This window comes from Sebastes fasciatus, chromosome 14 (genome assembly GCF_043250625.1).
Source record: "Sebastes fasciatus isolate fSebFas1 chromosome 14, fSebFas1.pri, whole genome shotgun sequence".
Classification (NCBI taxonomy): Eukaryota; Metazoa; Chordata; class Actinopteri; order Perciformes; family Sebastidae; genus Sebastes; species Sebastes fasciatus.
The window spans coordinates 12,582,311-12,609,126 of record NC_133808.1 but is presented as its reverse complement, the minus strand read 5'-3'; the positions used below and the strand labels follow the sequence as shown (position 1 = coordinate 12,609,126).

Below are 26,816 nucleotides of genomic sequence, written 5' to 3'. Positions count from 1 at the left end.
TGAGCACATGACTCCTCTGGACCCTGCTAGGGTCCCCCTCCCCACACACACCCTGGGCTATTTTGGGGGTCTGACTGCTCCACTCCACTGCGGGGCTGAGTGTGTGAAGCAGTTGGAGACAGTTAAGGGTGGGGATCAATTCAGAAATAACCGGTGGCAACTGGACACCCACCGTCTGCACGGGAATGTCAGGGCAGGGTGAGACTGAAAGGACAGAAGAAGAGTAAAGTATCCCACAACACCCTGCCCAAAGCTGCTGCCCCACAGGGACAACATACATGTAAACACACACACACACACACACACACACACACACACACTCACCAGTATCATTTCCTGTAAATGGGGGTGATGAAAATTACTGTAAATGCACCCTTACTTAGTTGTTAGTTTCAGTTGTATCACTCCAAGAACACAGATAATTATCAAATTTAGCTTTATAAACCCTTGAGTCAGTCATTATAGAAATAATACTAATGTTTAAAAAAAAAAGTTACAAACATAAGAAGTATTTTTCAGAAAGGAAATCACATGAATAACACAAAAACAACAATACTACATTTTAAAATACTGGATACAGAATACACAAAAAAACATATTTAAACTGTAAATTAAGTCAGTTTAAAAAGTCACTTTAATACTTTTATGGTCTTGACAACAAAAGCCATTCGGCCATTTCGCCATTACTGTGAGGCAATTTAGTCACATAAATAGCAGTTATTTATTAGTCTTCCATCAGGTTTAAAATCTGGTGTTGTGGTTAGTAACAGTCAGTGTGAGTTGAGGGGAAACGCTGGTTTATTAGCATCTCAGGGGCACATTTAGCAGTGAGCCTACATATAGACACCGGCACAATTTACACACTGATGTGACCCTCAGCCAGAAGCACTCCACCCACATCCACTGCTCTGTAGTGTGTCATCTTTTTTTTTGTTTTTTATCTGTTACTCAGACTGATTGGATATTTAGCCTTAAAGATATAATATGTAATGTAAAATAACAGATTTAATCCTGTAGAGTTTTTCACTGAGCATGCAACACAATAGGACTACACAGACAAATATGTTGCAGTTCAATGTGGTAAACAGTGTGAGTGATAAAGATTGCTGTTATCAGCTCACAAAGATTCCCCCTTTAAAATTAAAGGCAGGAGCTTATTTCAATTCTAGTCTTACTGTATGACTTTAATTTATATCTTATAAGAATGCATTTTTATCATTTTAATTAAAGGTCATCTTCTTCACACAGGCCCAGTTTTGAGTTGTTCTAACAAAGAGGTTGCTTGAGCTCTTCAACATGTCCGTGACACACTAACAAGTACTTGCTTAAACTAACTATATTCTTTATTTCAGCACCATTGAAGAATGATTTTACAACTCTGAACATAAAATGCCAGAACTGGACTAATCATCAAGCTCTGTGTATTCTAGAGATAATAACCTATAATTATGAAATAATAGTTATGTATCATTTCCTGAATCATAGGATCCTTGTGATTGGGTGATTTTCATCATTACAATCTTAATTATAGTAAAATTGCAGTTTAGTTTTGACTGTATCACGTTCATCATCGAGTACTCAAATATTGTTGTAAGCACATTAAACTAGAGTAGTTGTGGTAGTGATTGTACTAGTGCTAGTTTAAATGTTTCATAAACTACAGTAAAGTACTGCAATCACTTCAATAGTAATATTTTATACTGTAAGCCTAAAAACAGACATATAGTCTATGGCAGCACTGTAGCCAGTAAGCTACTGTAAAATCCTCCTTAAATTATTTTGCAGTGCGCTGTGTATAATGTGTTGGATGCTCCAGTTTGTCCAGCAGGTGGTGGAAAAGTAACTAATCTCAGTCAGTCTACATGTTACAGCTGAAAACAAAATAAGAAGACCATTGAAAAATATTCATTTTATTAGTTTATGTAAAATCAATATGTGAACTATATGAGTTATGAAGAGCTTTTCTAATAGTGATACTAGTTAATGAGAAGAAGGCAAGCACCTGCAGTTTTTTTGTGTCTTTTTGTATATTTACTCAATTGTTTGTTTTCTTTTTTTTTATTTGTTTATTATTTGTTTATTATATTATAAATCATGGGAGTGAGAAGTCATCTCTTGGTTTTGGCCATACAATTTATAGAAATATTTTATATATGTCAACAATACACATGACCTCGGGTATACAAGAATAAAAGAGTGCTGATAACATATTCCACATTATAAATGCAGATATTTATTAAAAAATAACAGAATAAATTAAAACAAATACAATTTAACTCACATAGATACTGAGTTATTTTAATATTGCACATATTGCAAATATTCTTTTGTGTGTGTGTGTGTGTGTGTGTGTGTGTATATACATATATATAGGAAGAAATAAGAAAAAGGAAAACATAACTATATTTACAAGTAGGATATGCATATATAAATATATATATATATATATATACATATATATATATATATATGTATATATATATGGCTGTAGCCTTCAAGACAAATGCACACGGAGTGATGCCAGAGTGATGCATATATAAATATATATATTTATATATGCATATCCTACTTGTAAATATAGTTATGTTTTCCTTTTTCTTATTTCTTCCTTTAGTGCTACTTCTGTATACTTTGTTGTATTTTATTGTTTTATTCCTTTCTAGTTTAAAATATTTTAATATTGTTTGTAAATTGTCTGTGTGTAACGTAGAGGGGGCTACAAATGCTTTTCATTGTGCTGTCCTTAAGTGTACAACTATAATATGGCTGAACCTGTAGTTTTTTAAAAACGAAAAATCAAATGATAAAAGGGATGAACAAAGAGGAAGATCATTCATTCGTCCTATAAATAATACATTTAAAAAAGAATAATAATATAATAATAATAAAAAATGTATAGCCCCCCAAAAAAGTAAAATAAAAACTCTGCTCACCTGTTTATGTTCTGTTAGATCCCTCTTAATACATCCATATTAAATCCAACTACTTGCTCCTCTCACATGAGAAAATATTGTGTTTGGTATTAACATGAAGGACACTAAGAGTGACTTGATATTGAACAATCTGATACTGCTGGCAATTTTTTTCATCCATGCATCGAAATGGAGGAAAATTAAACCCCTCTTTTCTGTTTTCAAAAGGGACCTTGTGGACAATCATCTCAGTGCTTTAAGACTAATGAAAGGACAACATGCAAAGTGTCTCCTCAGAGCTTATGAAGAGCTGAACATATGATGATGACCCCCAGAGCTACTATGGAAGAGTGCAGTCGTATTATTTTTTCTTTATTTATGCATTTCTTTTTTTGTTCCTTTAATTATTTTCTAAACCTCTTTTATTTTTGTTATTATATAAATTTTTTTATAATTTAAGTTATCTTTCCTATCCAATTGTGCCTTGTATGTTAGAAGTATTGAGTTTAGATTACAATGCCGTAATGTTTGTAAATGAATTATCTTTAATAAAAAAAAAAAACATGGTAGACTGTTGGCGGCGGTACACCATGAACATGATGATGACCCCTAGAGCTTCTATGGAAGAGTGCAGTCTTATTATTATTTATTTATGCATTTCTTTTTTGTTCCTTTAATTATTTTCTACCCCCTCTTTTATAATTGTTATTTTATTTTTTATAATTTAAGTTATCTTTCCTATCCAATTGTGCCTTGTATGTTATAAGTATTGAGTTTAGATTACAATGCCTTAATGTTTGTAAATTAATTATCTTCAATAAAAAAAAAAAAGAGTTAGTTCTGTTTAGTTCTGTGACGTCAGCGGGCGATACCAGCTGACAGAGCAGCCGCGGGGGGGTTCAGACCAGACAACGCAGCAGTTCAACACTTGAGAAATCAACCTCGACTTGAACAGTCGGCTTCATCGCAGAAAGTACATTCTCTTTTAAAATCTGCTACCTTTTTACACCTGCCACATTAGTGCAGGTCGGATTGTAACCGAGCAGTTTCTCTTCACCCCCCTACCGGGAGCCCTCCACTAGGACGGAGACGTGCTGTGTGTTTGGATCATCTGCAGTGGAGCGGATGAGCGCTTCCGCTTCTGCTGCAGCCGAACTGTCACTGCTGCAGGATGAACAACCACAAATGTAGCAGCTTCATCCAGAAACCAAGAGGACGGACGAGGATTATACAATGTATCTATGTGGTGGGCTTCATGGTGAGTAGCTAAAATGAGACTTGACTGCGTGAACTGTTAGGTCATGTTTTCATAACTCAAGGGTATGATGTAAAACAAAATATATATATATATTTCCCAAGTCAGAGATCAGACATGTGCTTCCTGTTCAAACTATAGGCCTACAAACATTGATTGGTGATTTAATTTAATGCTTTACATTTTGCAAAGCAGGTCTTAAAAGCGTTTAAAGTCTGCTAACTCTAACCACTGCTGCACTTTACACTTACTTTACACTATACATCCTATATACCACTTTATAGACTGCATATATGTACATATTACATTTATTTATTGTACATACTACATTTATTTATTGTACATACTGTACACACGTTGTTCACCCATTCACTCTGTATCTTTTATATCTCTATTATTGTTTTTTTTAACATTTTTGTATACCTTTAATCTCCTGTGTTTCACTCTGCTTGCTGTCGTTTGCTGATGTTGCTGCTTTGACACATGAATTTCATGATTAATAAAGGTTCATCTTATTTTATCTTAACTTTAAAAGTATGATAGTTTACCATAAGCATGTTCTCAGGATTTATAAATGACAGATCCCCTAAAACACTCACCTGTCATAGCCTACTTATACAGTAAGATATTAAATCTTCATGCATGGTTTAAAAATATTTTTGACTGTAGAAATTAGGGACATTCTGTATCATACAGTATAATGTTGTATATTTAAAAAAAGTGCAAGGCCAGTAGTTATAAGCTCAGCATGGAGGACACACATTGTACTGCTGTGGCATTTTGGAAAATTGTTTTCTTGCAAAGATGAATAAAAAATACTTTCTGGCCACTCTAAATAAATATAACTGAATGTTATCTATGTATACAAATGCATTAGGTGTGTGTATGTCTTTTTGAAATATAACCTACATTAATCAGGTGTGTAGCTACTAAATAAGGGAGCTGTTATAAAACATGGCAGGTTGTTGTGACACCTTTGAGTGTCTCCCTCTTCAGAGCATCACTGTCAGTAAAACATGTTGCAAAGTGGACTGGCACTTCCTTGAATTTGAAAACATTGTGAAACCCTCATGCTAGATGATCATAAACAAGCAAGTCTACAGTATGTAATTCTAAAGATGATGAGAATTCAAAAATCCAGGTTGCTTTTAGAGCTGATCTGCAATCATTCTTCAAATAACTAACTTTACATTTGTAAAAAAAAAAAAAATAGCTAAGCAATAATCTGATTAAAGGTGTGTCAAAGAATCCAGCCTGTTCAGATTCTTTGGCAGACATAAACAGCTCGTGTCAGCAATCTTACTGGAAGTTAAGCAATTAGTGTAACGAGTTGTGTCAGAACATTGTATGAACTGCTGTGTGGCTTCAATCAAGATATTTGGCAAGAGCTGTGCTCATCTCAGCAGCAATGAGATTCTGCTGCAACTATCCTTAAACTGTCTGTGTTTAATACTGGACGCTGGTTTTTATGTGGATCCTGCTGTTCAAAGATTTATGTTGTGATAAAACCCTGAAAATGATAACAGCTGAACACCTCTGGGCTCATTCCTGCATCCTTTCTCCTTCACTTCCTTGTTTTCTTTAGGACCTGTTTGGGGTGAGCATGATCATCCCGCTGCTGAGCCATCATGTGAAAGCCCTTGGAGCGAGTCCCACTGTGGCCGGTATTGTAGGTAAGTTGTAATCTATTTAAGTTACATCGCAGCAGATGTACTCCGGGGTCATGCATTATTAGATAGCAAGCTGACTCTGAAAAGTCTTATGACCAGATAATTATCTGCTCGCCACAGTTAGCGCGGTCAGAGGGGCAGATCGTCTAAAGCTTTACAAAGTATTTTGTTTTTGTGAAGAGGATGATTGTCATGAGGACACATAACTGTTAACAAAACATTTGCACTTATATGTTTCCAACAGTGAATATTAGTGTAGAAACAATAAGTTTGTTTGTGTTTTCTTGCATTGAGTGAGTTGAGCCCTCAGGGCCATCATAGTTTTGGACTGTTGGTTGGATCAAAGAAGCAATTTGAATGTGTTAACTTGGGCTCTAGGAAGTGTGATTCACATTTTACAAAGTAAATGATGAATAAATTAGTAGGAAAATGATAGAGCGGTAAATTGATGATGGGAAATAATAAGATGTTGCAGCCCTAGTAGGGCTGTCCCGAATACCATATTTTGGGCTTCGAAGCTTCGGTGAGAAATATTCGAAGGTATTCAAAGCTTCGCGGAGCAGCGCGGCGCACAACAAACAGTGATATCTGTCTGACAATAATGAATAATAATGAATGTTGAATATGAATAATGAATAATGTTGTTGGATTATTCCTTATTTCATGGGCTATTTGGGGATTTATACATTATTATTACATACTTAAATTTCAAAAATTTCAAAACAATTCATTTGAATATTGATTTTGAGGTTGAGTACCATGGCAATGGTCGAAGCTTCGAAGCATTCAGGTCAGCCCTAAGCCCTAGTAAATATCATGTTGAAAATGATGTGCTCCCATGCTTTATTTAGGTTTGACTTACTGTATACTGTGTGTGTAATAAGCGATAATGTCTCGTTGTCCTATATTGTAATTGTAGCTCTTGTTTTTTGTTGCATCTGAACACACGTGGTGTCTGCCGTAAATGTGAATTAATACAAATGTGAAACTGTTGCAGGATCAACATACGGGATCTTACAGCTCTTCTCAAGCACAATAGTTGTAAGTATTGACTTTGTTTCTCAATCACTAACCTCTCCATCCAGCCTGTCCTACTCGACAAGGCACGCTCACAGCTTGTCGCCAAAGTGGTCGCATTCCACGTCATTTCTGGTATTCCATGAAAACAATAACCACTGTCTGTTTTAGGTTGGTAGTGGTTGCACAATACACCCAGTCTCTGCACATTCACACACACAAGCTACTCCTAGTTACAAATATCATTCTTTTAACATATAAATTAATTTTTTGACCCTTCGACACCCCCTGACTGGATGCCGAGGAGATGTTATATCAGTGAACTCAAAGCCTTGATGATTTAAAACCATGTCCAAACTGTTAAGAAATTACCGGTGCTCCAAAAATGCACAGTACTCTACAATAATAAGCATGGCATCTGACACAAGATTCTCAGCTTTCCACAAATTTCTCCTGCGGCCATTAAATTGGTTCAATTCTCAAGGGGTCATGCGACAAATTAAAGAGATAAGGAGTCATCTGTTGGTTCCCGTGTGCAGACCGGCTGAATCCTGATGAACGTAGGGATGCGTGGACAGCTGGGTCTCTATGATAATCCCACCAGGCTACACCCAGAACACAGCAAACTCAATTGGTCCTAATTTAATTATTCCATCAGGTATGTGTGTGTGTGACAGAGAGAGAGAGATGCAGGGCGAGAATCTAATAAAAGCTGCTTTTGTTGAGAGGAAACTCGGGGTTGTGGGATTTCTGCTTCATTTTAGTTTCCCCATGCACTCCTTGTGTTGGGATTTGTCATTAATAATCCCAGCTCAGGGAATTAGGATTGAAGTTTAGTCCTCAACTCAACCCGTCCAGATGTACAAACAAAGATCCATAATCTCTCTTCTAAATATCTGCTTTTACAGAATCTTCTTTTAAATTTAGTTTGACTTCTGTTTGTCATTACCTGTGTGTGATCGTCAGGGCAGCTGGAGTGATGTGGTGGGACGGCGGTACTCTCTGCTGACCTGTCTGCTGCTGAGCGCTCTGGGCTACGGCCTGCTCGGGATGTCCACCAGCATCGCTTTGTTCGTCCTCGCACGGATTCCTGTGGGTAGGTCCCAAACTACAGGCATCTTTCACTGAACTACAGGCCTCTTTCACGTCACAGTAGGAAAATCACAGGTGTGAAAACAATACAAATCAATGATGGCTGAATTCCATTCAGCTTTGCGTTGTTAATATTATTAGTCACACCTCTGCTTTTCCTACTATAAGTCTAATTCTACGTTCCAAAATCATTTTTCTTTTTACTATTAGTATGTATTACTGCAGCTGCCCTTGCAAAGTACATAATGTTGCATGCAGTATGCATACAATCGGAACATACTACTTCGTCATAACATTGTGGCTGCACTTTGACCCTCTTGCTCTTGTATTTGCTGCGCAGAGGATTGTGGGTCAGAATAGCCAGAAAAGCATGCTGCAAAATGTGACCGGATGTAGTTGGACATCCTGGTATTTTTGGCATTCTGCATTTGACATACTATGTATTGGGACATACTTAGGCTTCGACCAAAATGGCAAGCTCTGCACTACACACTCAACATGTGTACTATTGTTCAACATACGTTTGTGTGAATAAACAGTAGTATGTATCTTTTCGGATTCACTGAGCAGTAATTTAAATCGTCACTTCCTGAGAGCCTCCTTGCCGGTTGGAGACGTGTAACCATGGTAACCCGTACCAACCTTATGTGACCAAAATGACGGTTTGTGAGAATCAAAGTCTGAATTAATTTGATATTACGCCTAGGAAAGTGAAATCTTATACTTGCAGTTAAATTTAAGTGTTATTGGTGTTACAGAGCTGTCCGTCAACGTGTGTTAGGAATGTTGTCGTCACTACCGCATTGTATTGTGGGATATTTATGCCGCCTTAGTGTCCAGCATTGCATACCGTATTTCGATATTTTGAAATAGTATGCAGTTCTCGTACTATTGGTTTCATACTAAGGTTTCGGACAAACTAAAATATCTCACATATTGTTTTAGAGTACTAAATAGCATGTTATTATGGAATTTCGGACGCAACCTAAATCTTTTTCTGGTATACTAAACAGTATGGTAGTATGGGTATTGGAATACACAGACGATGTCTGCTATGAAAAAAGGTCTGTTGACATCAATACATCTGTATTTTCACAATATATTCAACTGTTCATCAAATATTGCTTAACAGCTTGTTCAGCCTAAACCAAGTGCCTTTCTAAATAGTTTCACAATAGATCCAAATCTGAATATTTATTTACCCTTGCATATGTTCTTGACTGACCCTGCTTTGTTGCTAAATGCACCAATATGCAATTTTTAAGTTATAAAAAATAGACTGTTAAATTCAATAATAAAAGTCACATCTCTTGGTTAAATAAAGTTATACACTATGGTGGTACATAGCTACTTGTATAGTTTTCACTTTGATGTTAACTCCTCATTCAAGTTGTACAAAAACAAACACCAACGTTACAAACGGGGCCTCTGTTTCTTTGCTCTAGGGTTAAATTAAATTATGACTAATGGTATGAGAATTTGTGCTAAATAACAACATTATCATAATGTGCTCAAAACCACCACCTTTATCTCTTGAAGACATGATCAGTCAGCTTGTTATTCTGTTTTCTGTCTCAGGGCTGTTCAAGCACTCCCTGTCCATCTGCAGAGCCCTGCTGTCTGACCTGGTGACTGAGTCAGAGCGCCCTCTGGTGATGGGACACTTCAATGCAGCCTCCAGTGTTGGTTTCATCCTGGGTCCTGTGGTGGGTGGCTACCTCACGGAGCACGAAGGCGGCTTTTATACCTCCTCCTTTACCTGTGCAGTCATCTTCCTCACTAATGCAGGTGGGTAGAAAAATGGAGAGAAATAACTGATTCAATAGTATCTGAAATATTAACCTAACATCATGTGTTTATCATCCCAGGTCTCGTATGGATGCTGCCATGGAGCGAGACGCAAATTCTTCGCAACGACACGAACTCCAACAACGACACAAGTAAAGGTTGTCATGACAACAACTGCACTAAGTCGGTTCGCAATGGCTCTCATGTAAATAGTCACCAGCCAGTGTTGGCAGCAGAGACTGAGCCGGACTCCAGAGCATCAGGGAAGCACCAAGGTGGACTCGGGTGGAGTGAGGTGTCTCTGCTCCAGTCTCCCTGGAGACAGCTGTCCTCCGTGGGCTCCAAGATCCACATGGTGGCCTCCTCTGACATGTGGGACCTCTTCCTGGTGCGTCTCCTGATGGCTATAGCTATCATGCTTTACCACAGCAACTTCTCTCTGGCGATGGAGGAGCGTTTCTCACTCAAACCAAAGGTGACGGGTTATCTGATCAGCTACAGCAGTACCTTAGGGGCCCTGGCTGGGTTCCTGGTGGGGCCCGTCACACAGCTGTACGGGAACAACATGCCTGCCCTGCTGCTCCACTCCACGGTTCTCACCTCTTTACTCATCTTCTTGTACGCCGCAGCTCCCAGTGTGTCACAGGTGCTGCTCAGCTCCACCTTCTTTGCCATTTCCACCTGTATTGGACGGACATGCATCACAGACCTGGAGCTGCAGAGAGGAGGGGTCCAGGCCAGTGGGACTCTGATCGGTGCCGGGCAGTCAGTTACAGCCGTCGGTCGAATCCTGGCTCCTCTCCTCTCTGGTCTGGCCCAGGAGTTCAGCCCCTGTGGGCCTCCCAGTCTGGGAGTGATCTTAGCTCTTGCAGCTGTAGGTTTACTGCTCATTAGGATCCCCAAATGGGACGGGAGAGGGATGACAAAAAAAACTCAAGGTAACTGAATGAATATCTACCACACAGAGAAGTGCTCTTATTTGTAGGAGGAAGAAGACGAACAGCAAAGTGGGAACGATGTGTCCTGCTCAAATGACAATCGTATCTGTAGATGTGACGACGTCACAGGGTCAGAATGGCCACCACCAGCACTACAGCCGCTCTCTCAGGAAGAGCGGTTTCAAAACTCTGCTTCCCTCTGTGCTGAAGTTTGCCCAGACAGAAACATAAGGGCTTTGTATCGGCACACACTACTTGGGACAGCTTGGAAACAATGCACACTTTAATTTTTTATGTAAATCTCTAACCACTACATTGTCCAAAGTTACTGTCAACCTGCTGATGATACACCACACGTCAAAATAACTTCTTCCAATTCATTAAAATACACATTCCAGGCAGAGATGCTTCACACATTCATAAATGAGCTGAATCTAAAGTTGCTGTCGGGCTGCCTGACCACCCCGAGGTAGATCACGCTGTTGTAGTTTAGGAGAAGTAAGTAAGTAAGTTAGCCATAATTACCTCCGCCAAGGCCAAAGGCCTAGGAAGGAGGTTATGTTTTCACCGGCGTTGGTTTGATGGTGTGTTTGTTGGTTTGTCCGTTTGCAGGATTACTCCAAAAGTACGGGGTTGGATTGGAATAAAACATTTTGGAGGGGTGGGATGTAGCACAATGAACAATCCTCTAGATTTTGGTGTCGATCCGGATCATGATCTAAGAATTCCGATCAGCCTGAGCATTACAACCACAGGGTATAACACATGCGCAGTGTAGCTGCTGACGCGTTGATGATGCATGACAACGCCTTCTTCCTACAGAGAGGGGGAGATGACTGTAGATTCAGCGTTTTTTCACATTAAACTCAGTGAAATTACAGTTGAGTTAGACCAAAGCACACTTGGTGATTGTTGGAAAGAGGAACGACGACGGTTTAGGTGAGTTTTATTTTGTTTATTTTGTTTCGGTTCCTATGGTGGTATATGATCAAATGTTTGTTCTAGTTTCTGACTCTTGGATTTCACAGTTATAGAGATTTGTTCATTTATTTTAGAATATGTTTAAATGGAGATTAATAAATTCATATTTTTTTAAGTTAAGTTTCAGCTGTACACTGAGCACCACTGTTGTTTTAAAAACCCAAATGGGAATAGAAAAATTGTATACATTTCTGTAAAGATGCCAGATTCATGCCAAAAAGTCACAAGGAATAAACACCATTTTGTATGAGAGTCTTGAGTTGTATATGAAACACTGAAATCAATGCTGCAGTTTGAATGTTGCATTCAACTCCGTCATACAGACTGAACATACTTCCCATCTTCTCTTCCTCAATGGGCGGTGCCTTCAGGGCCACATTTATAAATGTATCCACAGTTTGATTGAGGATGCTTGATGACAGCTTTCAACAACATAGACAATTTATTACAGAAAAAGAAAACAAATTATAAAGTGGGCCCAGATGTGTGAGGTATAACAATCATACAAAAGGCCTCCAGTTAGTCCAAAGAGTACTTTGTACTGCACAGCAATAGTTCCTCATGTCAAACTAAGATGGCCTATATTAAAAAAAAACTCACACAAACACAATAGGCAACAAAGTACAAAAAAAGTATAATATTTACATCTAAAGACAGACAAATAATTACTTAAAATAAAATAGTTTAAATTACATTGTCTTTAAAAATCCTACAGGGGGATAAAAAGTATTGAAAATCACATTGATGTGAATAGGTAAAATAACTCCACAGATAACAGAATGACTCACTGTTGACAGTTATTATAAAGTTCCTTCATTATAGCGCACTGTGCTTCAGATGTGGCCTCTGTCTTCAAGGTATTACTGTCCATGTTGGCTCATTTTGGAGGATGATTCACCTCCAATAAGAAAAGACTGGACCTCCAGTGTTACTTTACTTTGTCTTTGAATGGTATGAACACACAGTCATATGTAGAGACCGTGGAGCTGCTTGAGGACCTGAGACCGTGGCAGTCCAGCTGCTCTTGTAAGCCCAGGGACATTTTTACACCTTCTTCGGGTTCCACTGAGGCCGTCTGAGCAGAGGGTTTTGTGCTGCGGCGTCTCTGGGTTCAACAGCCCAGGCTGGAGGTGGAGGCAAAGGCTGCTCCTCTTCTGCTGCTTCATGATGCCCGTTTCTAAAGTTATCAGCTGAGCCGCTGTCAACGTCAACGGAGGAGTGGAGGTGACGGCGAGGAGCAGGAATGTCACTGGAGGAGGAGTTTGTTCTGGACGTGCCGCGTCCCGACCTGCCTCTATCCTCCTCTGAGCTTTCATCCAGCTTGTCGACAGAGGGCGCCTCTGTTAGGGTGTCCAGCCTGCGTAGAGGCATCATGGCTCTGGAGGAGGAGCGAGCGGGCTGGCTGAACCGAGAGCGTCTGGAGGGGTAGGCCACCTCTGACATGGTTTCCTGCTCATCTGGGACAAGTGAAGAAAATGGTAAAATTGTAAAGAAATTATGAAGTGAACTGAGTTATGCCATCACACTGTGGCATGTAAGCAACACCGTAAAGGTTCTTGATGAATGAGGAAACGAATGTGGGCACAGAGAGATGTGCTCTCATTGACCTGCTGGTGGCTCAGTCATCACAAACTCATGTTGTGCAGCCAAACATTGTTCAAATACTAACGTCAGAATGCTAACAGTACCGCTGAGGCTGATGGGAAGGTCATTAGTTTTACAGATCTTTGGTCATAAACTGAAGTATTGGACAAATACATTTTTTGACCTGATGATGGCGCCAGAGGAGAAGTCACGGGATCACAAACGTTAAAATTCATCTTGTGGAGGGACCTGAATGTTTGTACAAAATTGACCAATTGGCTAATAAAGATGAGCCATGGGTTTGAATATTTCACTCAGTGTAAAAATCATATACTGTAGTTAAAGTCGAGATGAATGAAAAATGCCCTTTTAGATCACATCCCCGCTCATATTGTGCATCTATTTAACAATATATGCAAAAAAAAAGACAAAAACTATTTCTTTGTATTTTTATATCTAAATCAAATAAACATTTCTTCCTGTAAAACAAAATATGACGTGTGATGGTGTAAGCTAGTACCAACAAATTTCAACCACTAATATGACATACAGCCATAAATCAATCTGCAGCTATTAACGACTACATTCTAAAGCTGTGCGCTTTTTAGTGGTCCAATCAAATGTGAAGGGTTTGATTTAAATCCTTCTTGTAACTGTTCACCGCTAAAATATTCTGATTCACTGGGGAATACTCACAGTACAGAAGCTAAAGACGCCTAAATTTCCTTCAGGATCAATAGTAAAAGTATCCATCTATCTATCTATCTATCTATCTAGAACAAGATCAAGCTGATACTCAACTAAAGATCCATTTTTCTGAAGATATGGTCAAAAGCTCTTGAAAAAAACTAAGTGAATCTTGCAATTAAGATGATTATTCCAACCTTAAATCTACTTAAGGGGACATAAAAGGGGAAAACTGGATGTTAAGTGGTTAAAGGTAGTTTGAGAAGCTTACCTGTATAGCTCTGCCTCGCAGGAGGGAATTTGGAGTCCAGATTTTTCCCAGCAGGAAGAGAGAAGTATTTTTGGGATTTGGGCACCACCTGATAATAACATGGGAATAAAACAACAGAATGGAGAAAGAGAAAAGGATAATAATGAATGAGCGATGGGATGAAGAAGGTGAACCTCATGTTTAATATGGGACACTTTCATCTCAGTGTTGCAGAGTGTATCCTGCTTACCGATGACTGAAAGCTGCCAGGTCGGAGGCTGCGGCGGATGCTGGCGTGACGTCTTATCAATATCTCTCTGGTGTGGGTTTCGTTGGGCAGGGCGTGCTTAGTTGTGTATGCCACCGTCTGGTTAAAGAAAAAAGGGACAATGTTACACAGCAGATTTAGACCACTAGTGATGCTTCCAGCTCCCAGATTACACCATTTTGGACGTGTCCATCTGTAATAAATTCACAAGTGAGCCAACAGACGGCCTTATAACCCCAACTAGACAAATAGACAGTTAAAATGCTTTCAGAGGAGACGACATTCTTTAAAGCTCTGATTACTCAACCAAAACTGGCCGCACCTGTCTGAACATAAAGGGTCCGTGTCTCTGTTTGGACTTTGCGGGCTGCCACACTAACCTCTTCCATGCAGCGTGCACATCACTGTCAACACAGATCTTTCCGTCCGGCAGCTATTAGTTAGACCTAAAGCAAACATTTCAAACACTCTAATGGCTGCCATTGTTCTTTAGAGAACAATCTCATCCTGTCTATTTCGCAATAGGTCAACACGACAAGACAGAATAGGAGCCAGTCTAACATTCTGTTCTGTTAACATTACAATCAGCATTTTCATCTAATTAAGTGTCAAATAAATAAAAACACACGAGGCACGCTGACGTTAAACGCAACTGATGTGAGTTTAAAAAGGGCACAGGAGACCAGTTTAATGAATGAAATGTTCAGGATGTCAAATGTTGAAACCGATAACATCTCAGACAGAAGATGATGCTGGACTTGTGTGAGAGACAGATCTGTAGATATGCGACAGACTTGAAAAGAGGGCTATTAAGATAATCAGACACTTCGTCTACCCGTGAACAGAAGCACATGCTCCCTATTTGTCTGCACATCAAAGCGTCTCTGTGGGTGATGTCATGTCACTTAATGGAAAAATACTGCCGGCCACAGCCTGTGGGTATGCAAAACAGCACTCAGTACTTGAACTTAACGCATTGTTGTGTGTGAGTAAGCCTGGGGCACAGAAAGTCTAGGTTTCCAGTTTAACAAGCTAGTACTTCCTTTTCATGTAAAAAAACAAACAAAGAGGATATCACAACTACTGTACTCGGAAAAAAAGAGATGCATGTGGCTTAATTTTAGAAGTTTTGTGGAGGAGTTCAATGGAGACTGGGCTTCTGTCGTTGATCTATGTAGGCAAACACTGCTGTATGTACTGTAAGCAGCTGAGAGTTTACTACAACAACAGCAATATGCAAACGCATGAAGACAGGTGGTAGCTTTTCTCAGTCAAATAGTGCCTCCTTATATGGGAGCAAAGTGGTTGTAATTTGTGTGTATTGTCTGTGTTAGCTGAAGGCTAGTGGTAACTGCTGCATCAGTGGTGAGAAGTAAAAGTACAAACACAACAATGTAAAAATACGCCATTACATGTAAAAGTCCTGCATTACTGCTACTTAAGTAAACATGCATAACTATTATTTGGAAAAAAAGTAAAAATACTCTGCAGAAGTGACCTGACTGATGTTATATATAACATTATTAGATTTTCAATATAGATGCATCAACGTGTAATCAGCATGATGGAACTAGTTTTAGGGTTGCCCTCTCTTCTTAGTCAATTAGTCATTTTTTATGCTTTTTCATGCTGAATGACTTATTTCCAAGAGACGTATGAGCACATCTCTGGTAAACGTGGTGCTTTTGTGTGATTCTTTGTGGAGAAACTCAGTTTCTGTCGATCAAATCAACTAATCGATTAGTCAACAAAATCGTATGATTGTTAGTCGACTAAGTATTTGGTCGAGGACAGCCCTACTAGTTTTAATTACTTAATATACTGTTCAGTAGTTTAGTCCAGGGGTTCCCAACCTAGGGGTCGGGACCCTCCAAAGGGTCACAAGATAAATCTGAGGGGTCATGAGATGATTAATGGGAGAGGAAAGAATAAAAAGTTAAAATTTTAATTTCAATCAATTTTTTGGGGACTTTTCTCCTAATCTTTGCTGTTTTTGTGAAATATTGGATACTTTTACCTCTTTCAGACCTAAACAGTTATTTAAATGAAACCATGTGAGAAGTTTTAGAGGAGAAATGTCTCTGGTGGAACTGCAACTCATAGACATCTGAAACGTGCCAAGGTGCCCCAAGTAGTCATGGAAACGCAATGCATTGTATTTAATAAGCTTATAATATGCTTTACAATAAAACTAGTTACCTGTCAGATGTATAAAGTATAACTTGTAGTGAAGTAAAAAACACATTTTTCCCTCTGAAGTGTAGCAAAGTAGAAGTATAAAGTATAAAATAGATATACTCAAGTAAAGTATAAATGTCTCAAAACTGTACTGAAATATGGTACTTGAATAAAAAGGACTTAGTTACTTTCCACCACTGTGGTGCATGATAAGAGAAGAACGGAAAAGGGAGAAAAGCGGACAGCTGTTATTCTGCTACATAATATAACATCTCACCCGCTGCCTGATCTTGTACATGTTCTTGGACAGGATGTCGTGCATGTTCTTCAGGTCAGGAGCCTGGAACTTCTTCTTAGGTTTAGCAGAGCTTTTCTTTTCCTCACTGAAAGACAGATGAAAACACATTACTTTCTCTGCCCCTTTGGTCTGAACAGAAAATAAGGAGGTGCTGTGATCGTCAGAGAGACATGGTGAAGGTTTCCTACTAGAGAGAGACGATGGACGGAGCAGCGCTGATGTCTCCAGACACCGTGTCCAGGATCTCCATGGCGTTCTGCAGCTCCAGCTTCTTATACAGCGCCACGATACTGGACTCGGCCCGGTTGTCTCGAATCAGGATCCTCCGCAGGACTCGATTGTTGAACTTCATAAACCTGACATGGTAAGTAAGGAAATTACATTGATTAGAGTTGACAACAATGTGACCATGTCACCCAGTGCAACAGTCTTAACAACAGTGGAATATAACACAAAGGAATTAATCAGGCTTTGGCTACACACACATTACTTGTTAACAGGACAAACTCCTGGTTGTTTTTTGTGTTTTCATGGCATTTGTTGACAATATGAATGATATAGAATATCACCATGCTTCTCCTTTAAAGTGCTGACCCTCAACTACAATTTGAAAGTTGCATATCAGACAAAGAGTGGAAGAATTTAAGCCCTTTTTATACTTAAACCACAAAAAGACAGAAAGTTAAAAGTCATCATATTTAATGTTTTCATATACCTGTATATTTTTGTCTCATTTACATGTATTTATGTTGGTGTATATTCTACTTTGTGCCTTTCATTTTGTTTTTTCATGTTTCATTTTGTGTATCGTAGAATTTTATATAGTATTCTAGTTTTTAAAAAGTTACTTATCTATAGTATGTGTCGGTTCTTACTATCTATTTCTGCAGCTGTGACACTTATTCAGTTGGCTGATATCTCTGAACCACGTCCATCGGCAGACGTTTGGTATCTACCCTGGTAATATCTGCACGTCGTGCTTGTTTCAGAAGCGTTTTGCATTTACAGCATGTTTTGACTTGTTAAATCAAACTTAAAATCTGCATTCTTGAGGAACCCATCTCAAGGACAAGCATGAAGAGCGTGTCAACAAAGCCACATGGAAAAACAGGAAGGACAAAGAGAAGGAACACTGGAGTGGAAAAAGAGGCATGAGATAAACGGAGAAGTGAAAGCAGAGGAGACTAAAGGAGGAGGAGGAAATGTAATGTTAGAAATGTAAAAATGTAAAGACAAATATAGAAATAAAAATGTACAATATGCAAGCTTTGTATGTGAACATACAATGTACAAAGTATTACTCAAAGTGTTTATATCGCACATGACTATGGGCACTGTAATGCAGATTTCTGGTATACATTTTGCGTATGTTTGTTTCATACTCCATACACAAGATGTATTGTATACTCTACTGTATTTCAATAACATAATGGTAATATAATGAATTCATGTAATGCAAATACTTAAACTGCGAGGGTAAACGATTCAAAAGAGGAACTAAGTAAAACATGTCAGAGGTTTAGGAAGAAAAATAATCTGTGTCACTGCTGATGGTGAAACTGAACACGACACCAAAGTGAGATTAACAGTCAACATTCCCACACAGTCCCGGAGGAACAATAGCGCCGTCACACAAAACAATAAAGAAGGAAACTGAGAGCAGGTAAACTAAAACTGACATCTCTCTTCCAGTTTCACTGCAGATTCTTTCTCTTTAAACTTAATGATATGAAGCAGTGAGGTGTTTAAGATGAAGATGATATTGCAGGCTACTCGGGACTACATGTGCTAATATGTTATAAACAAAAGCTTTTTGTTGAGCAGAATGAGCAGACTGAAGGATAGAGAAAGTTCTTACTTGTCCTTCCAATAGAAGTGGCTCCACTGTCCACAGAGGTCCTCAAGGCCAGCTATGGTGTGCTCAATGAGCTGACAGCAAACAGAGACCACTGTTAACATTGTGTGCAAAAAAACATATAGAGTCTACCACATTTACAACAATCACATTCTGTAGCATACCCTGCAGTGAATCTCGGCGTTGATGGTGTCAAGATTGCGGTTGGTTCTGCGGACATTGATGAACTCAATCAAAGGTCGAATACTGATGCCCTGTGGAGGCGAGAGAGAGACAGATCATAGATTCAGCAGAAGCCGGACAAAACATTAGATCTACATTTTGACCTGACATTGGTCTTGCAATGCAAGATCATTATATCCAAAACCCGCACAAATGACTAAATGATGAAATAAATTCTGATCTGGACTTTAAATCATGTGGTATGTTCCAATCTTAAAAGAAAATCAGGACACATGCCACCATGTAAAATGTTTTGAGTATAAGCACACAGACACTCTCTTACCTGAAGAAAGACAGTGAAGAGGATGACGGCAATGGTGGCAGTGACGAAGAGCTGCTTGCGGCCGATGTTCTCAGGAAGGGTGAAGACCAAGGCGAATGAAATTGCACCTCGCAGACCACCGTAGGCCAGACCAAATTGATCTTTCATGTTAAATGGGATGGTGCGAAAAGGGTTAATGATCTGAGTCAGCACCAAGACACCTGGGAAGGAAGGAAGAACAAAAAATCAAATGAAAATCAATTAATGCAGCTTTAAAGAGCAAATTTACGGCTGAAGTACGGCTAAGGCTGAAAAACTGTTTTGCTGCCCTCTCTGGTTCAAAGTTTTGAGCCAGTTTCAGTGTTGAGTCAATGCAGCAAGGTGAGGTCAGCAAAAACTAGGTTAAAGTTGAATTCAGTGTTTTGAGATTTTAGCAGACTCTCAGCCCAGAGCTACGGAGACAAAAAGTTAAAGGTGGCCTGTAGAGTTTTCTTGTAAACAAAATGTTTCATGTTTACATTCAGTGTTACTCACTAAAATGCATTGTGTGGATCTTTAAAGTCTGACAAAACAGTTGATTTAGTTCCCTCATAAAACATTTGCAACGATTTTAACGGTAAAGACTGTAGGATTTGGTGGCATCTAGTGGTGTGGTTGCAGATTGCAAAACCGTGGTAACGCTGTTCGCCTCGCTCAGAGGCCATCCTTACCATAATAACACTACTTTAAGAGCAACGGAAGTCAGACGGCGGTTGGCATTATCATAGTTTTGCACATTACCACAGTTTCTCAAGTGTGTCAGAGAACTACGGTGGCCTTCAGGTAACGTAAAAACGTGAAAGGCTCTCTCTAGAGTCAGTGTTTGGTTTGTCCGTTCTGGGCTACTGTAGAAACATGGCGGAACAACATGGCTGACTCTATATAGAGGACCCGCTCCCTATGTACATATGAAGGGCCCATTCTAAGCAAACGAAGACACGATTGTTAGTTTCAGGTGGTTATACACTAATGAAAACATAGTTATGAATATCATATTCCATTTCTGTGAATAGATTCCCCCGAAATGTTACACACTGTTCCTTTAAAATGTATTTTAAATCTTGCACTGTTTACATCTATGTTTGCTCGCTAGCAGTCTTCTTCTTCCTTGTCCTTGTGTGTGCACGTCACAAACTAAATGGGGGACCACTTGTAAAAACATTGCTTCCTAGCACTGCTGGTGCTACCACAGGGCACCTTTAATCCTGCAACAAGACCAGCAGATGCCAAGACAAACAAAACCTGACCTCTAACATGACACAGATGCCCCCTGCTCTCTCCTTACCCAGACCCCTCCATATGAAAGCAAACAGCAATGTGAACAGGATGTAGCCCCAGTTCCACTCGTGGTCCGTTGTTATGGTGACGACCCCCAGGAAGAAGAAGATGAGGGTCTCGGAGATGGAGCCGAGCATCTTGACCACATGGCGGATGGTTGTGCAGGAACGCTGGGACACATTCTCCTCCACGTAGTACTTCATGGTGAGGGCACAGGTCACAATGCTGCAGAAAAAAACAAAATGCTGCTGTGTTTCTGCTGTATTCGTTCAGCGTTAAATATTTGAATCTAGGAAAACGTTTACTCACGCCATGATGGATGAGATTGCGAAGAGTTCGGCCACCAGATAGGCCAGGTAGCTGTACATGAATATGAAGAGCGGCTCGATTTCGCGGACCTTGGAGGTGAATCTTGTGGTGAAGGCGGCCGCGAAGCCAAACAGGATGCCGAAGGCCATCCCGCCGAACCCGACCACGAAGAACCGCGCCACCCCAAGGAAAACGTCTACCGGCTCCACCACCGGCATCTCCGCCACAAAGTTGAACATGTTGTACAACACCTGAAAACACGTACACACACACACACACATGCTGAAACACAAGTCTTTTATGTGCAGCTTATGCACAAACAGCCCACGTATGAGGTCATGGGTGGTGTCAAGGGCTGCGGCCTCTAATGACAGAGGCAGATAACAGTGATTTATTGAAATATTTACTCTGCACTGTTTGCAATTTGATAATCTCATTTCACCAAGCACACTGAGTGACTCACGGAAAAGGAGCAATTGCCAGAGCAGACGGCTTTGTTCCTTTTCCTCCTGTTCTGACGAAGAACGAGAGCAACTCACTGCTGTTTTCATGATGATGTAGCTTCTGTCTGACTGCACGCAGACATTAAAAGTATGTTTCCATTGAAAGCAAGAAATATTAGATATAAATATTGTAGATATTGGAAATTATGTGAAAGCCTAAAATTACCGTCTGCAGCTTTAAAAGACAGAAACCAGACCAATCCGTCTCGCAATACTTTACAAATTCCCCAGACTGTCTCTGGCAATTTGTTCCAAAATACATTTTACTTCAATTCTTTAAAAAAAGGCTTAATGATTTCCTATAATAGCTGGGCAATGCAGTTTTATTTTTGGGGACAATATTGATTATTTTCAGCCACAGATTAGGCGAGCTAGTGAGTTCTACAACAGCTGGACAGTGTTTGTGGGATAGACTCTAAATTATCTACAGTGCCCATTGAGGAACACGTCAGCCAGTGCAACAGTGAGGCTCACTGATGTGTTTTTAATAGATTTTGGATAACAATGGAGCTCTGTGGCACAGAAGTATAAGCTGTATCCGGCTTTGGCTACACAGACAACACTTGTTCGTCGGATCAGTCCATTGTTGGTTTGGGTCTTTTCGTGGGATTTGTTGTTCATAAGAAAAATACCGAAAAATACCAGACGTATCCTTTACAGAGACTTTTCTGCTCTGGGACGAGTCTGTTGAACATTACGGTTAACAAGCCTTTGAAAGATCAGCCACAAGGCAAACTTTTTAAAGCGAGGAATCTCTGTCTGTGTGTATGTCCTTCACATAATTTGAGAACCGCTCATCCTATCGACTTCACATTTGGAGGGTGTATTATTGGGAACCCCATTGAGTGCTTTGTTGAGTTTGGTGCAATTTGGACACGCAACATTTTAATATTTATAAACTTTGAATAAACAAGCGACCAATGCTCTGTGCAGCAGCGGGGACTTCAGGGCTCTGCTGACTGAATCACGCGTGTCGTCTGCAGAGAGCAGACCTGGAAGCTGGATGCTGGATGCCGCTAACGTTGGATAATGCTACAACCGAACTTTTCTTCACTCCCGCAGCGGACAGCTCATTGACTACAGTTATACTAACGTTATAGCCTACGTTACATGGAGGCTGGATATACTACACGCCTATTTGGAAATTTCCTCCGCTAAGTGTATTTCACCTGTGATTCTGACCGCGAGTAACCGCGACCTGGAAGTTGTTTTTCCCGTGGACCGGAGTGTATTTCACCAGTGATTCTGACCTTGAGTAGCCACAATTTGGGTGTGTGACACAACCATGTCATGGCAGGTGTATTGCTGAGGACCCAAAATAGCCCAGTATCGAGTGTGAAGCTGTTTGGATGGGCAGTTCTCGAGAAAGCAACACCATAGGCCGAGCATTCAGCCTGTTCTGACTGGCATGTTTTGAACAGGCACTGCACTGTTTTATCAAAAGCAGGAAATCTGTATGTGGGGAACGGTGGCAACAGTTTCCTGTTTTCTATTTGTATATCTAGGACACAGATGATAAGGGACAGAGCTAGGAACTCTGGTACCTCATTTTTTAATAAGGGTCCTCTTCACCATCTGGGCCCCTACAACTGCAACCACCTTTCACCTAACTAGTGACTGCAGTGCTCATTGGAAGTATCTGTACTTTTGGCAAATATTACTTTCTTATTATCTTGTTTGATGAGTGCAATTCTGCAACACAAAGCTTTCTGTGCAGACCACAACTGGGCTTTCCCAGCAGTCTCCTGGGTAAATGTTTGTCTTCACTCTCTGCATCAGCTTCGCTACTGTGTACTAAACAAAAGGGTCGCCACACCAAAGCTAAAGAGCAGGTTATTGTAGGCGGGTGGGTGTGTTTGAACACAATAAGAAGAGGGTGAGGTGATGGGGGGGAAATTTGAGCAGTTCAGTCAAGTTTCAAACGACGTTGTCTGTATGTGTTAACTCCTCCCCATACAGCCAAATGCAACAGTGACCTCAGAAACTGGTTTGGCGACATCAGAGCAAACGAGCTTCACACATCCGTTTTATGTCTCTAAAAAACATTACGGCACTTCCATTTTTGAATATCTGTTCATCAATCTCGCCAGTGTGCACAGACTCACATTATGTTCTCATACATGCACGTTAACCCGGAAAAGAGTGTGAACTAATTGTACGGTATCTTGCGAAACCTGAGCTGAGCCTTTAGAGGAAGAATAGAAAAGCTGCAGACAAAACGATACTGGATCTGCCATTTCATATAATGGCAGTCTTGAAATGAAGGGTCCAAACTGGGTGTTAAATAGTAGGTGGAGTCACAAAAGTCTCCACGATGAACAATTTGTGTGTGTTTCTGCTTTGTTCCCACACCAGTTGCAGCACTTCCCCAATGAATCTTTAATTTATCTCTCCACATGTAGGGGCCCACTGGCATGCTGGACCCCTGCTTTCAAGGAGTATTTGGCCACTGAAATGCCATTAACACACTAAGAACAGTTTGTAAGGGCACATCGCTCATTGCGCTGCATGTTTTCATAACAAGCAGTAGCCCAGAGGTGTCAAAAGTAGGACAACGTGTTGCAGCAAGTCTCAGTTTAGAGTAAATGACACAACGAATGTCTAAAAAACCAAACACACTTTCTCTCTCTCTGCCTCGGCTCACTCACCACAGTGACGGCATCATTGAAGAGGCATTCCCCAAACACCACGATGTAGAGCTGCTCGTTCACGGACACGTCCTCGAACACGCTCAGCACGGCCACGGGGTCCACGGCCGAGATGATGGTGGCGAACAGCAGGTTCTCCTGGAGGTTGATGTCCTGCACGCCAAACGCCTCGATCTGGCAGATGGCGAACAGAGACATGCCGATGCCAATGCTGTTCCACAGCGTCCCCACCACTGCAAACCACAGCACCTGCAAACACAGACGGGAAGAAAAAGTCAACTTGTCTTTATAGGAGATTAAGAATCTGTGTCAGGAAAGCAGTGGAAGCTGATTTGTAACGGACCGTGCCGATGTTCTCAAAGAAAGGCCTGGTGGGCATGAAGTAGCCCGAGTCCAGGACAATGGGGGGCAGCATGTAGAGGAAGAAGGCGTTGCTGGAGAGCACAGCGGGGGGCTCCTCGTGGACAGAATGCATGATGCCACCCACAATGAGACCAATGGTGATCAGAAGGCACGACTCTGGCACCCAATAGGTCATCTTCTGGTACACATGGAAACCTGAGAAAAGAGAGAGAGTTCAGAAACAGGAACCTGCAAAGAGCTCACCTGCACCCTCTATGAGAAGGTCACACCTATTATTGACAGAGAGATTTGGATCTTAACCCGTCACCAGTAGAGCTGCAACAATTAATCAATTAGTTGTCAACTATTAAATGATAATCGATGAATCAGTTTGAGTGCTTTTTTTAAGAAAATAAAGTCAAAATTCTCTGATTCCTGCTTCTTAAATGTGAATAATTTCTGGTTTCTTTACTCCTTTATGACAGTAAAATTAATATATTTGAGTTGTGGACAAAACAAGACATTTGAGGACGCAGTATTGGGCATGGGGAAACACTGATCAACATTTTTCATAATTGTAATAGACCAAACAACTAATCTATTAATCAAGAAAATAATCAAAAATGAAAATAATCATTAGTTGCTGCCCTAATTTCACCAGTTTGAGCATATGTCACTGTTACTCACCAATCTTTGCGAATGACGCCAGCAGCACCCAGAGAGTGATCTCAAATGGTATCTGTATTCTTGGGTAATCCATTGTAAACACTGGCATATTAGCCTTGTCCGAGTCTGGAAAGGCCTGAGGACCATTATCAGGTTTAACCGGGGGCAGAATCGTGACACTGGCGGCTGGTTTGGAGGGGATTTCCCCTCTGGAGCCATACAGAAGACTTGAAAACGTGAAAATGATAAGTAAAACTCCTGCTCTTCTGGTAATGCTTAAATCCATTGTGAAAAAAAACCAAAAAAAACAGCCCCCCTCACAGTAATCCAAATTGATGTGAATATCAATCAATCCATCCAACTTCACAGTCCAAATGAGAGAAATCAGTTGAGGTGAGAACAAAATCAGCTTCTCCTTTAAAAGTTGTTCTCATCCATCTTCAACAGAAACTTTTCTTCACGATTGCATGGTCCAGGCTGAGTCTCCTTCAAACTGCTGAACAACACACCTGTGGTTTACCTGCAGCGCGTCCACGAGTTCCGATAGAGGCTGGGCGCGGCCCCGAGCGCTGCTCTGATTGGCAGTCACCTGGAGCAGATAAAGAGGGTGTGGTGAGCTGTTTCTACGGCCCATTCAGGGGCCTCTCCTAAGTTTCGGTGACACCAGTTTCCTGAGTTTCAACTTTCACTTGGAACAGTTTGTCTGACTCATCTAAAGTGGTTTATGAATTACAAACAGTGTGGCCATTTCACTCAAATGTTTAAATGTATTTCTTGGCTAATATAAAGTTGTTTCTTCCTCAAATTCAACGCTGATCACAACATAAAAAGTGAATTCTGCCATCAAATGTGTTTCAGCATAATAAGACAGTTAGTTAAATCTGTCCATCTCTGGTTGAGTCTGTTTAAGCATGAAAACACATTTCCACAGGAAAGACTAAAATCAGTAGAGATAAAATGTTAATACAATGACAAACATTTCCCATAATAGGAGATATAAGGTCAGATTTGAACTTAGTATCTCATAATTCTGATTAACTATTAGTAGTTTTCGATAAGTTCAATTTCATCTTTTTCAAATGGATTTATCGTATGATTTTTAAATAATGTTGAAAGTCTGAATGTTAACTTATATAATTTGGACTTACTATTAGTATTTTTTCATTTTTTCATTATTTATTACCTTTCCATAATAATGTTGATATAGTTGTGTTGACTTAGAATCTCAAAATTCGAATTTAGTATCTCAAAATGACAAAAGTTTCCTATAATATTATGTCAAGATTTGAACTTACTATCTCATAATTCTGATTGACCATTGGTAGTTTTATTTTTGTTTCATTACAACTTGGTAATTTTGACATACAATTAGTAGTTTTTATAATTTCTTAACTTCATAATCATTTTATTATATCATGTGGACATTTTGCATACTACTATTTTAGTTTAGAGGGTATGATTTAAATTTAGTTTCTTCATCGTGTTTTGGTTCATTTTATAAAAAGGAAAAAAACAAGTTTTATGAAATCTTAAATACAGAGGTAAAAATGAAACACCAAAGTATGGTTTACATGTACCTAGTCATTTGCAAACGCCTTCAGCATCTGAAGTGTTGATTGTAAAAAGAAATTGGGTTTTTTTTCTGATTTAGTATATCATAATTTGAACTCAGGTAAAAATATGAAAATTATTGATGTGGGGACCTGGGGGCTGAATCTCTTATCAAATTGTATAAATAAATAAATAAAAAAGTCCCACTTTCTTTGGACCCTCC

At 39.9% G+C, this 26,816-nt stretch overlaps 2 protein-coding genes and 1 long non-coding RNA gene across 3 annotated transcripts; 2 read left to right on the top strand and 1 right to left on the bottom strand.

The window, feature by feature from the left end:
* The first annotated feature begins 3,814 nt into the window (after positions 1-3,814).
* mfsd9 (major facilitator superfamily domain containing 9) lies at positions 3,815-11,900 on the top strand. Its single transcript, XM_074658879.1, has 6 exons — positions 3,815-4,170; positions 5,753-5,840; positions 6,835-6,878; positions 7,821-7,950; positions 9,525-9,734; positions 9,815-11,900. The coding sequence occupies exons 1-6, from the start codon at positions 4,084-4,086 to the stop codon at positions 10,678-10,680; spliced, it is 1,425 nt and encodes a 474-aa protein (XP_074514980.1). The 5' UTR covers positions 3,815-4,083; the 3' UTR covers positions 10,681-11,900.
* slc9a2 (solute carrier family 9 member 2) lies at positions 11,607-25,560 on the bottom strand. The gene is made up of 13 exons (XM_074658878.1): positions 25,064-25,560; positions 24,378-24,592; positions 24,035-24,283; positions 20,884-21,134; positions 20,582-20,799; positions 19,279-19,478; positions 18,938-19,027; positions 18,777-18,847; positions 17,107-17,274; positions 16,898-17,003; positions 14,425-14,541; positions 14,196-14,283; positions 11,607-13,110 (listed from the first exon to the last, which is right to left on the bottom strand). The coding sequence occupies exons 1-13, from the start codon at positions 25,326-25,328 to the stop codon at positions 12,698-12,700; spliced, it is 2,451 nt and encodes an 816-aa protein (XP_074514979.1). The 5' UTR covers positions 25,329-25,560; the 3' UTR covers positions 11,607-12,697.
* On the top strand, positions 17,144-18,120 carry LOC141782470 (uncharacterized). The gene is made up of 3 exons (XR_012597121.1): positions 17,144-17,282; positions 17,809-17,878; positions 17,972-18,120. It is a non-coding gene; the product is annotated as an uncharacterized LOC141782470 (long non-coding RNA).
* Positions 25,561-26,816: the final 1,256 nt, after the last annotated feature.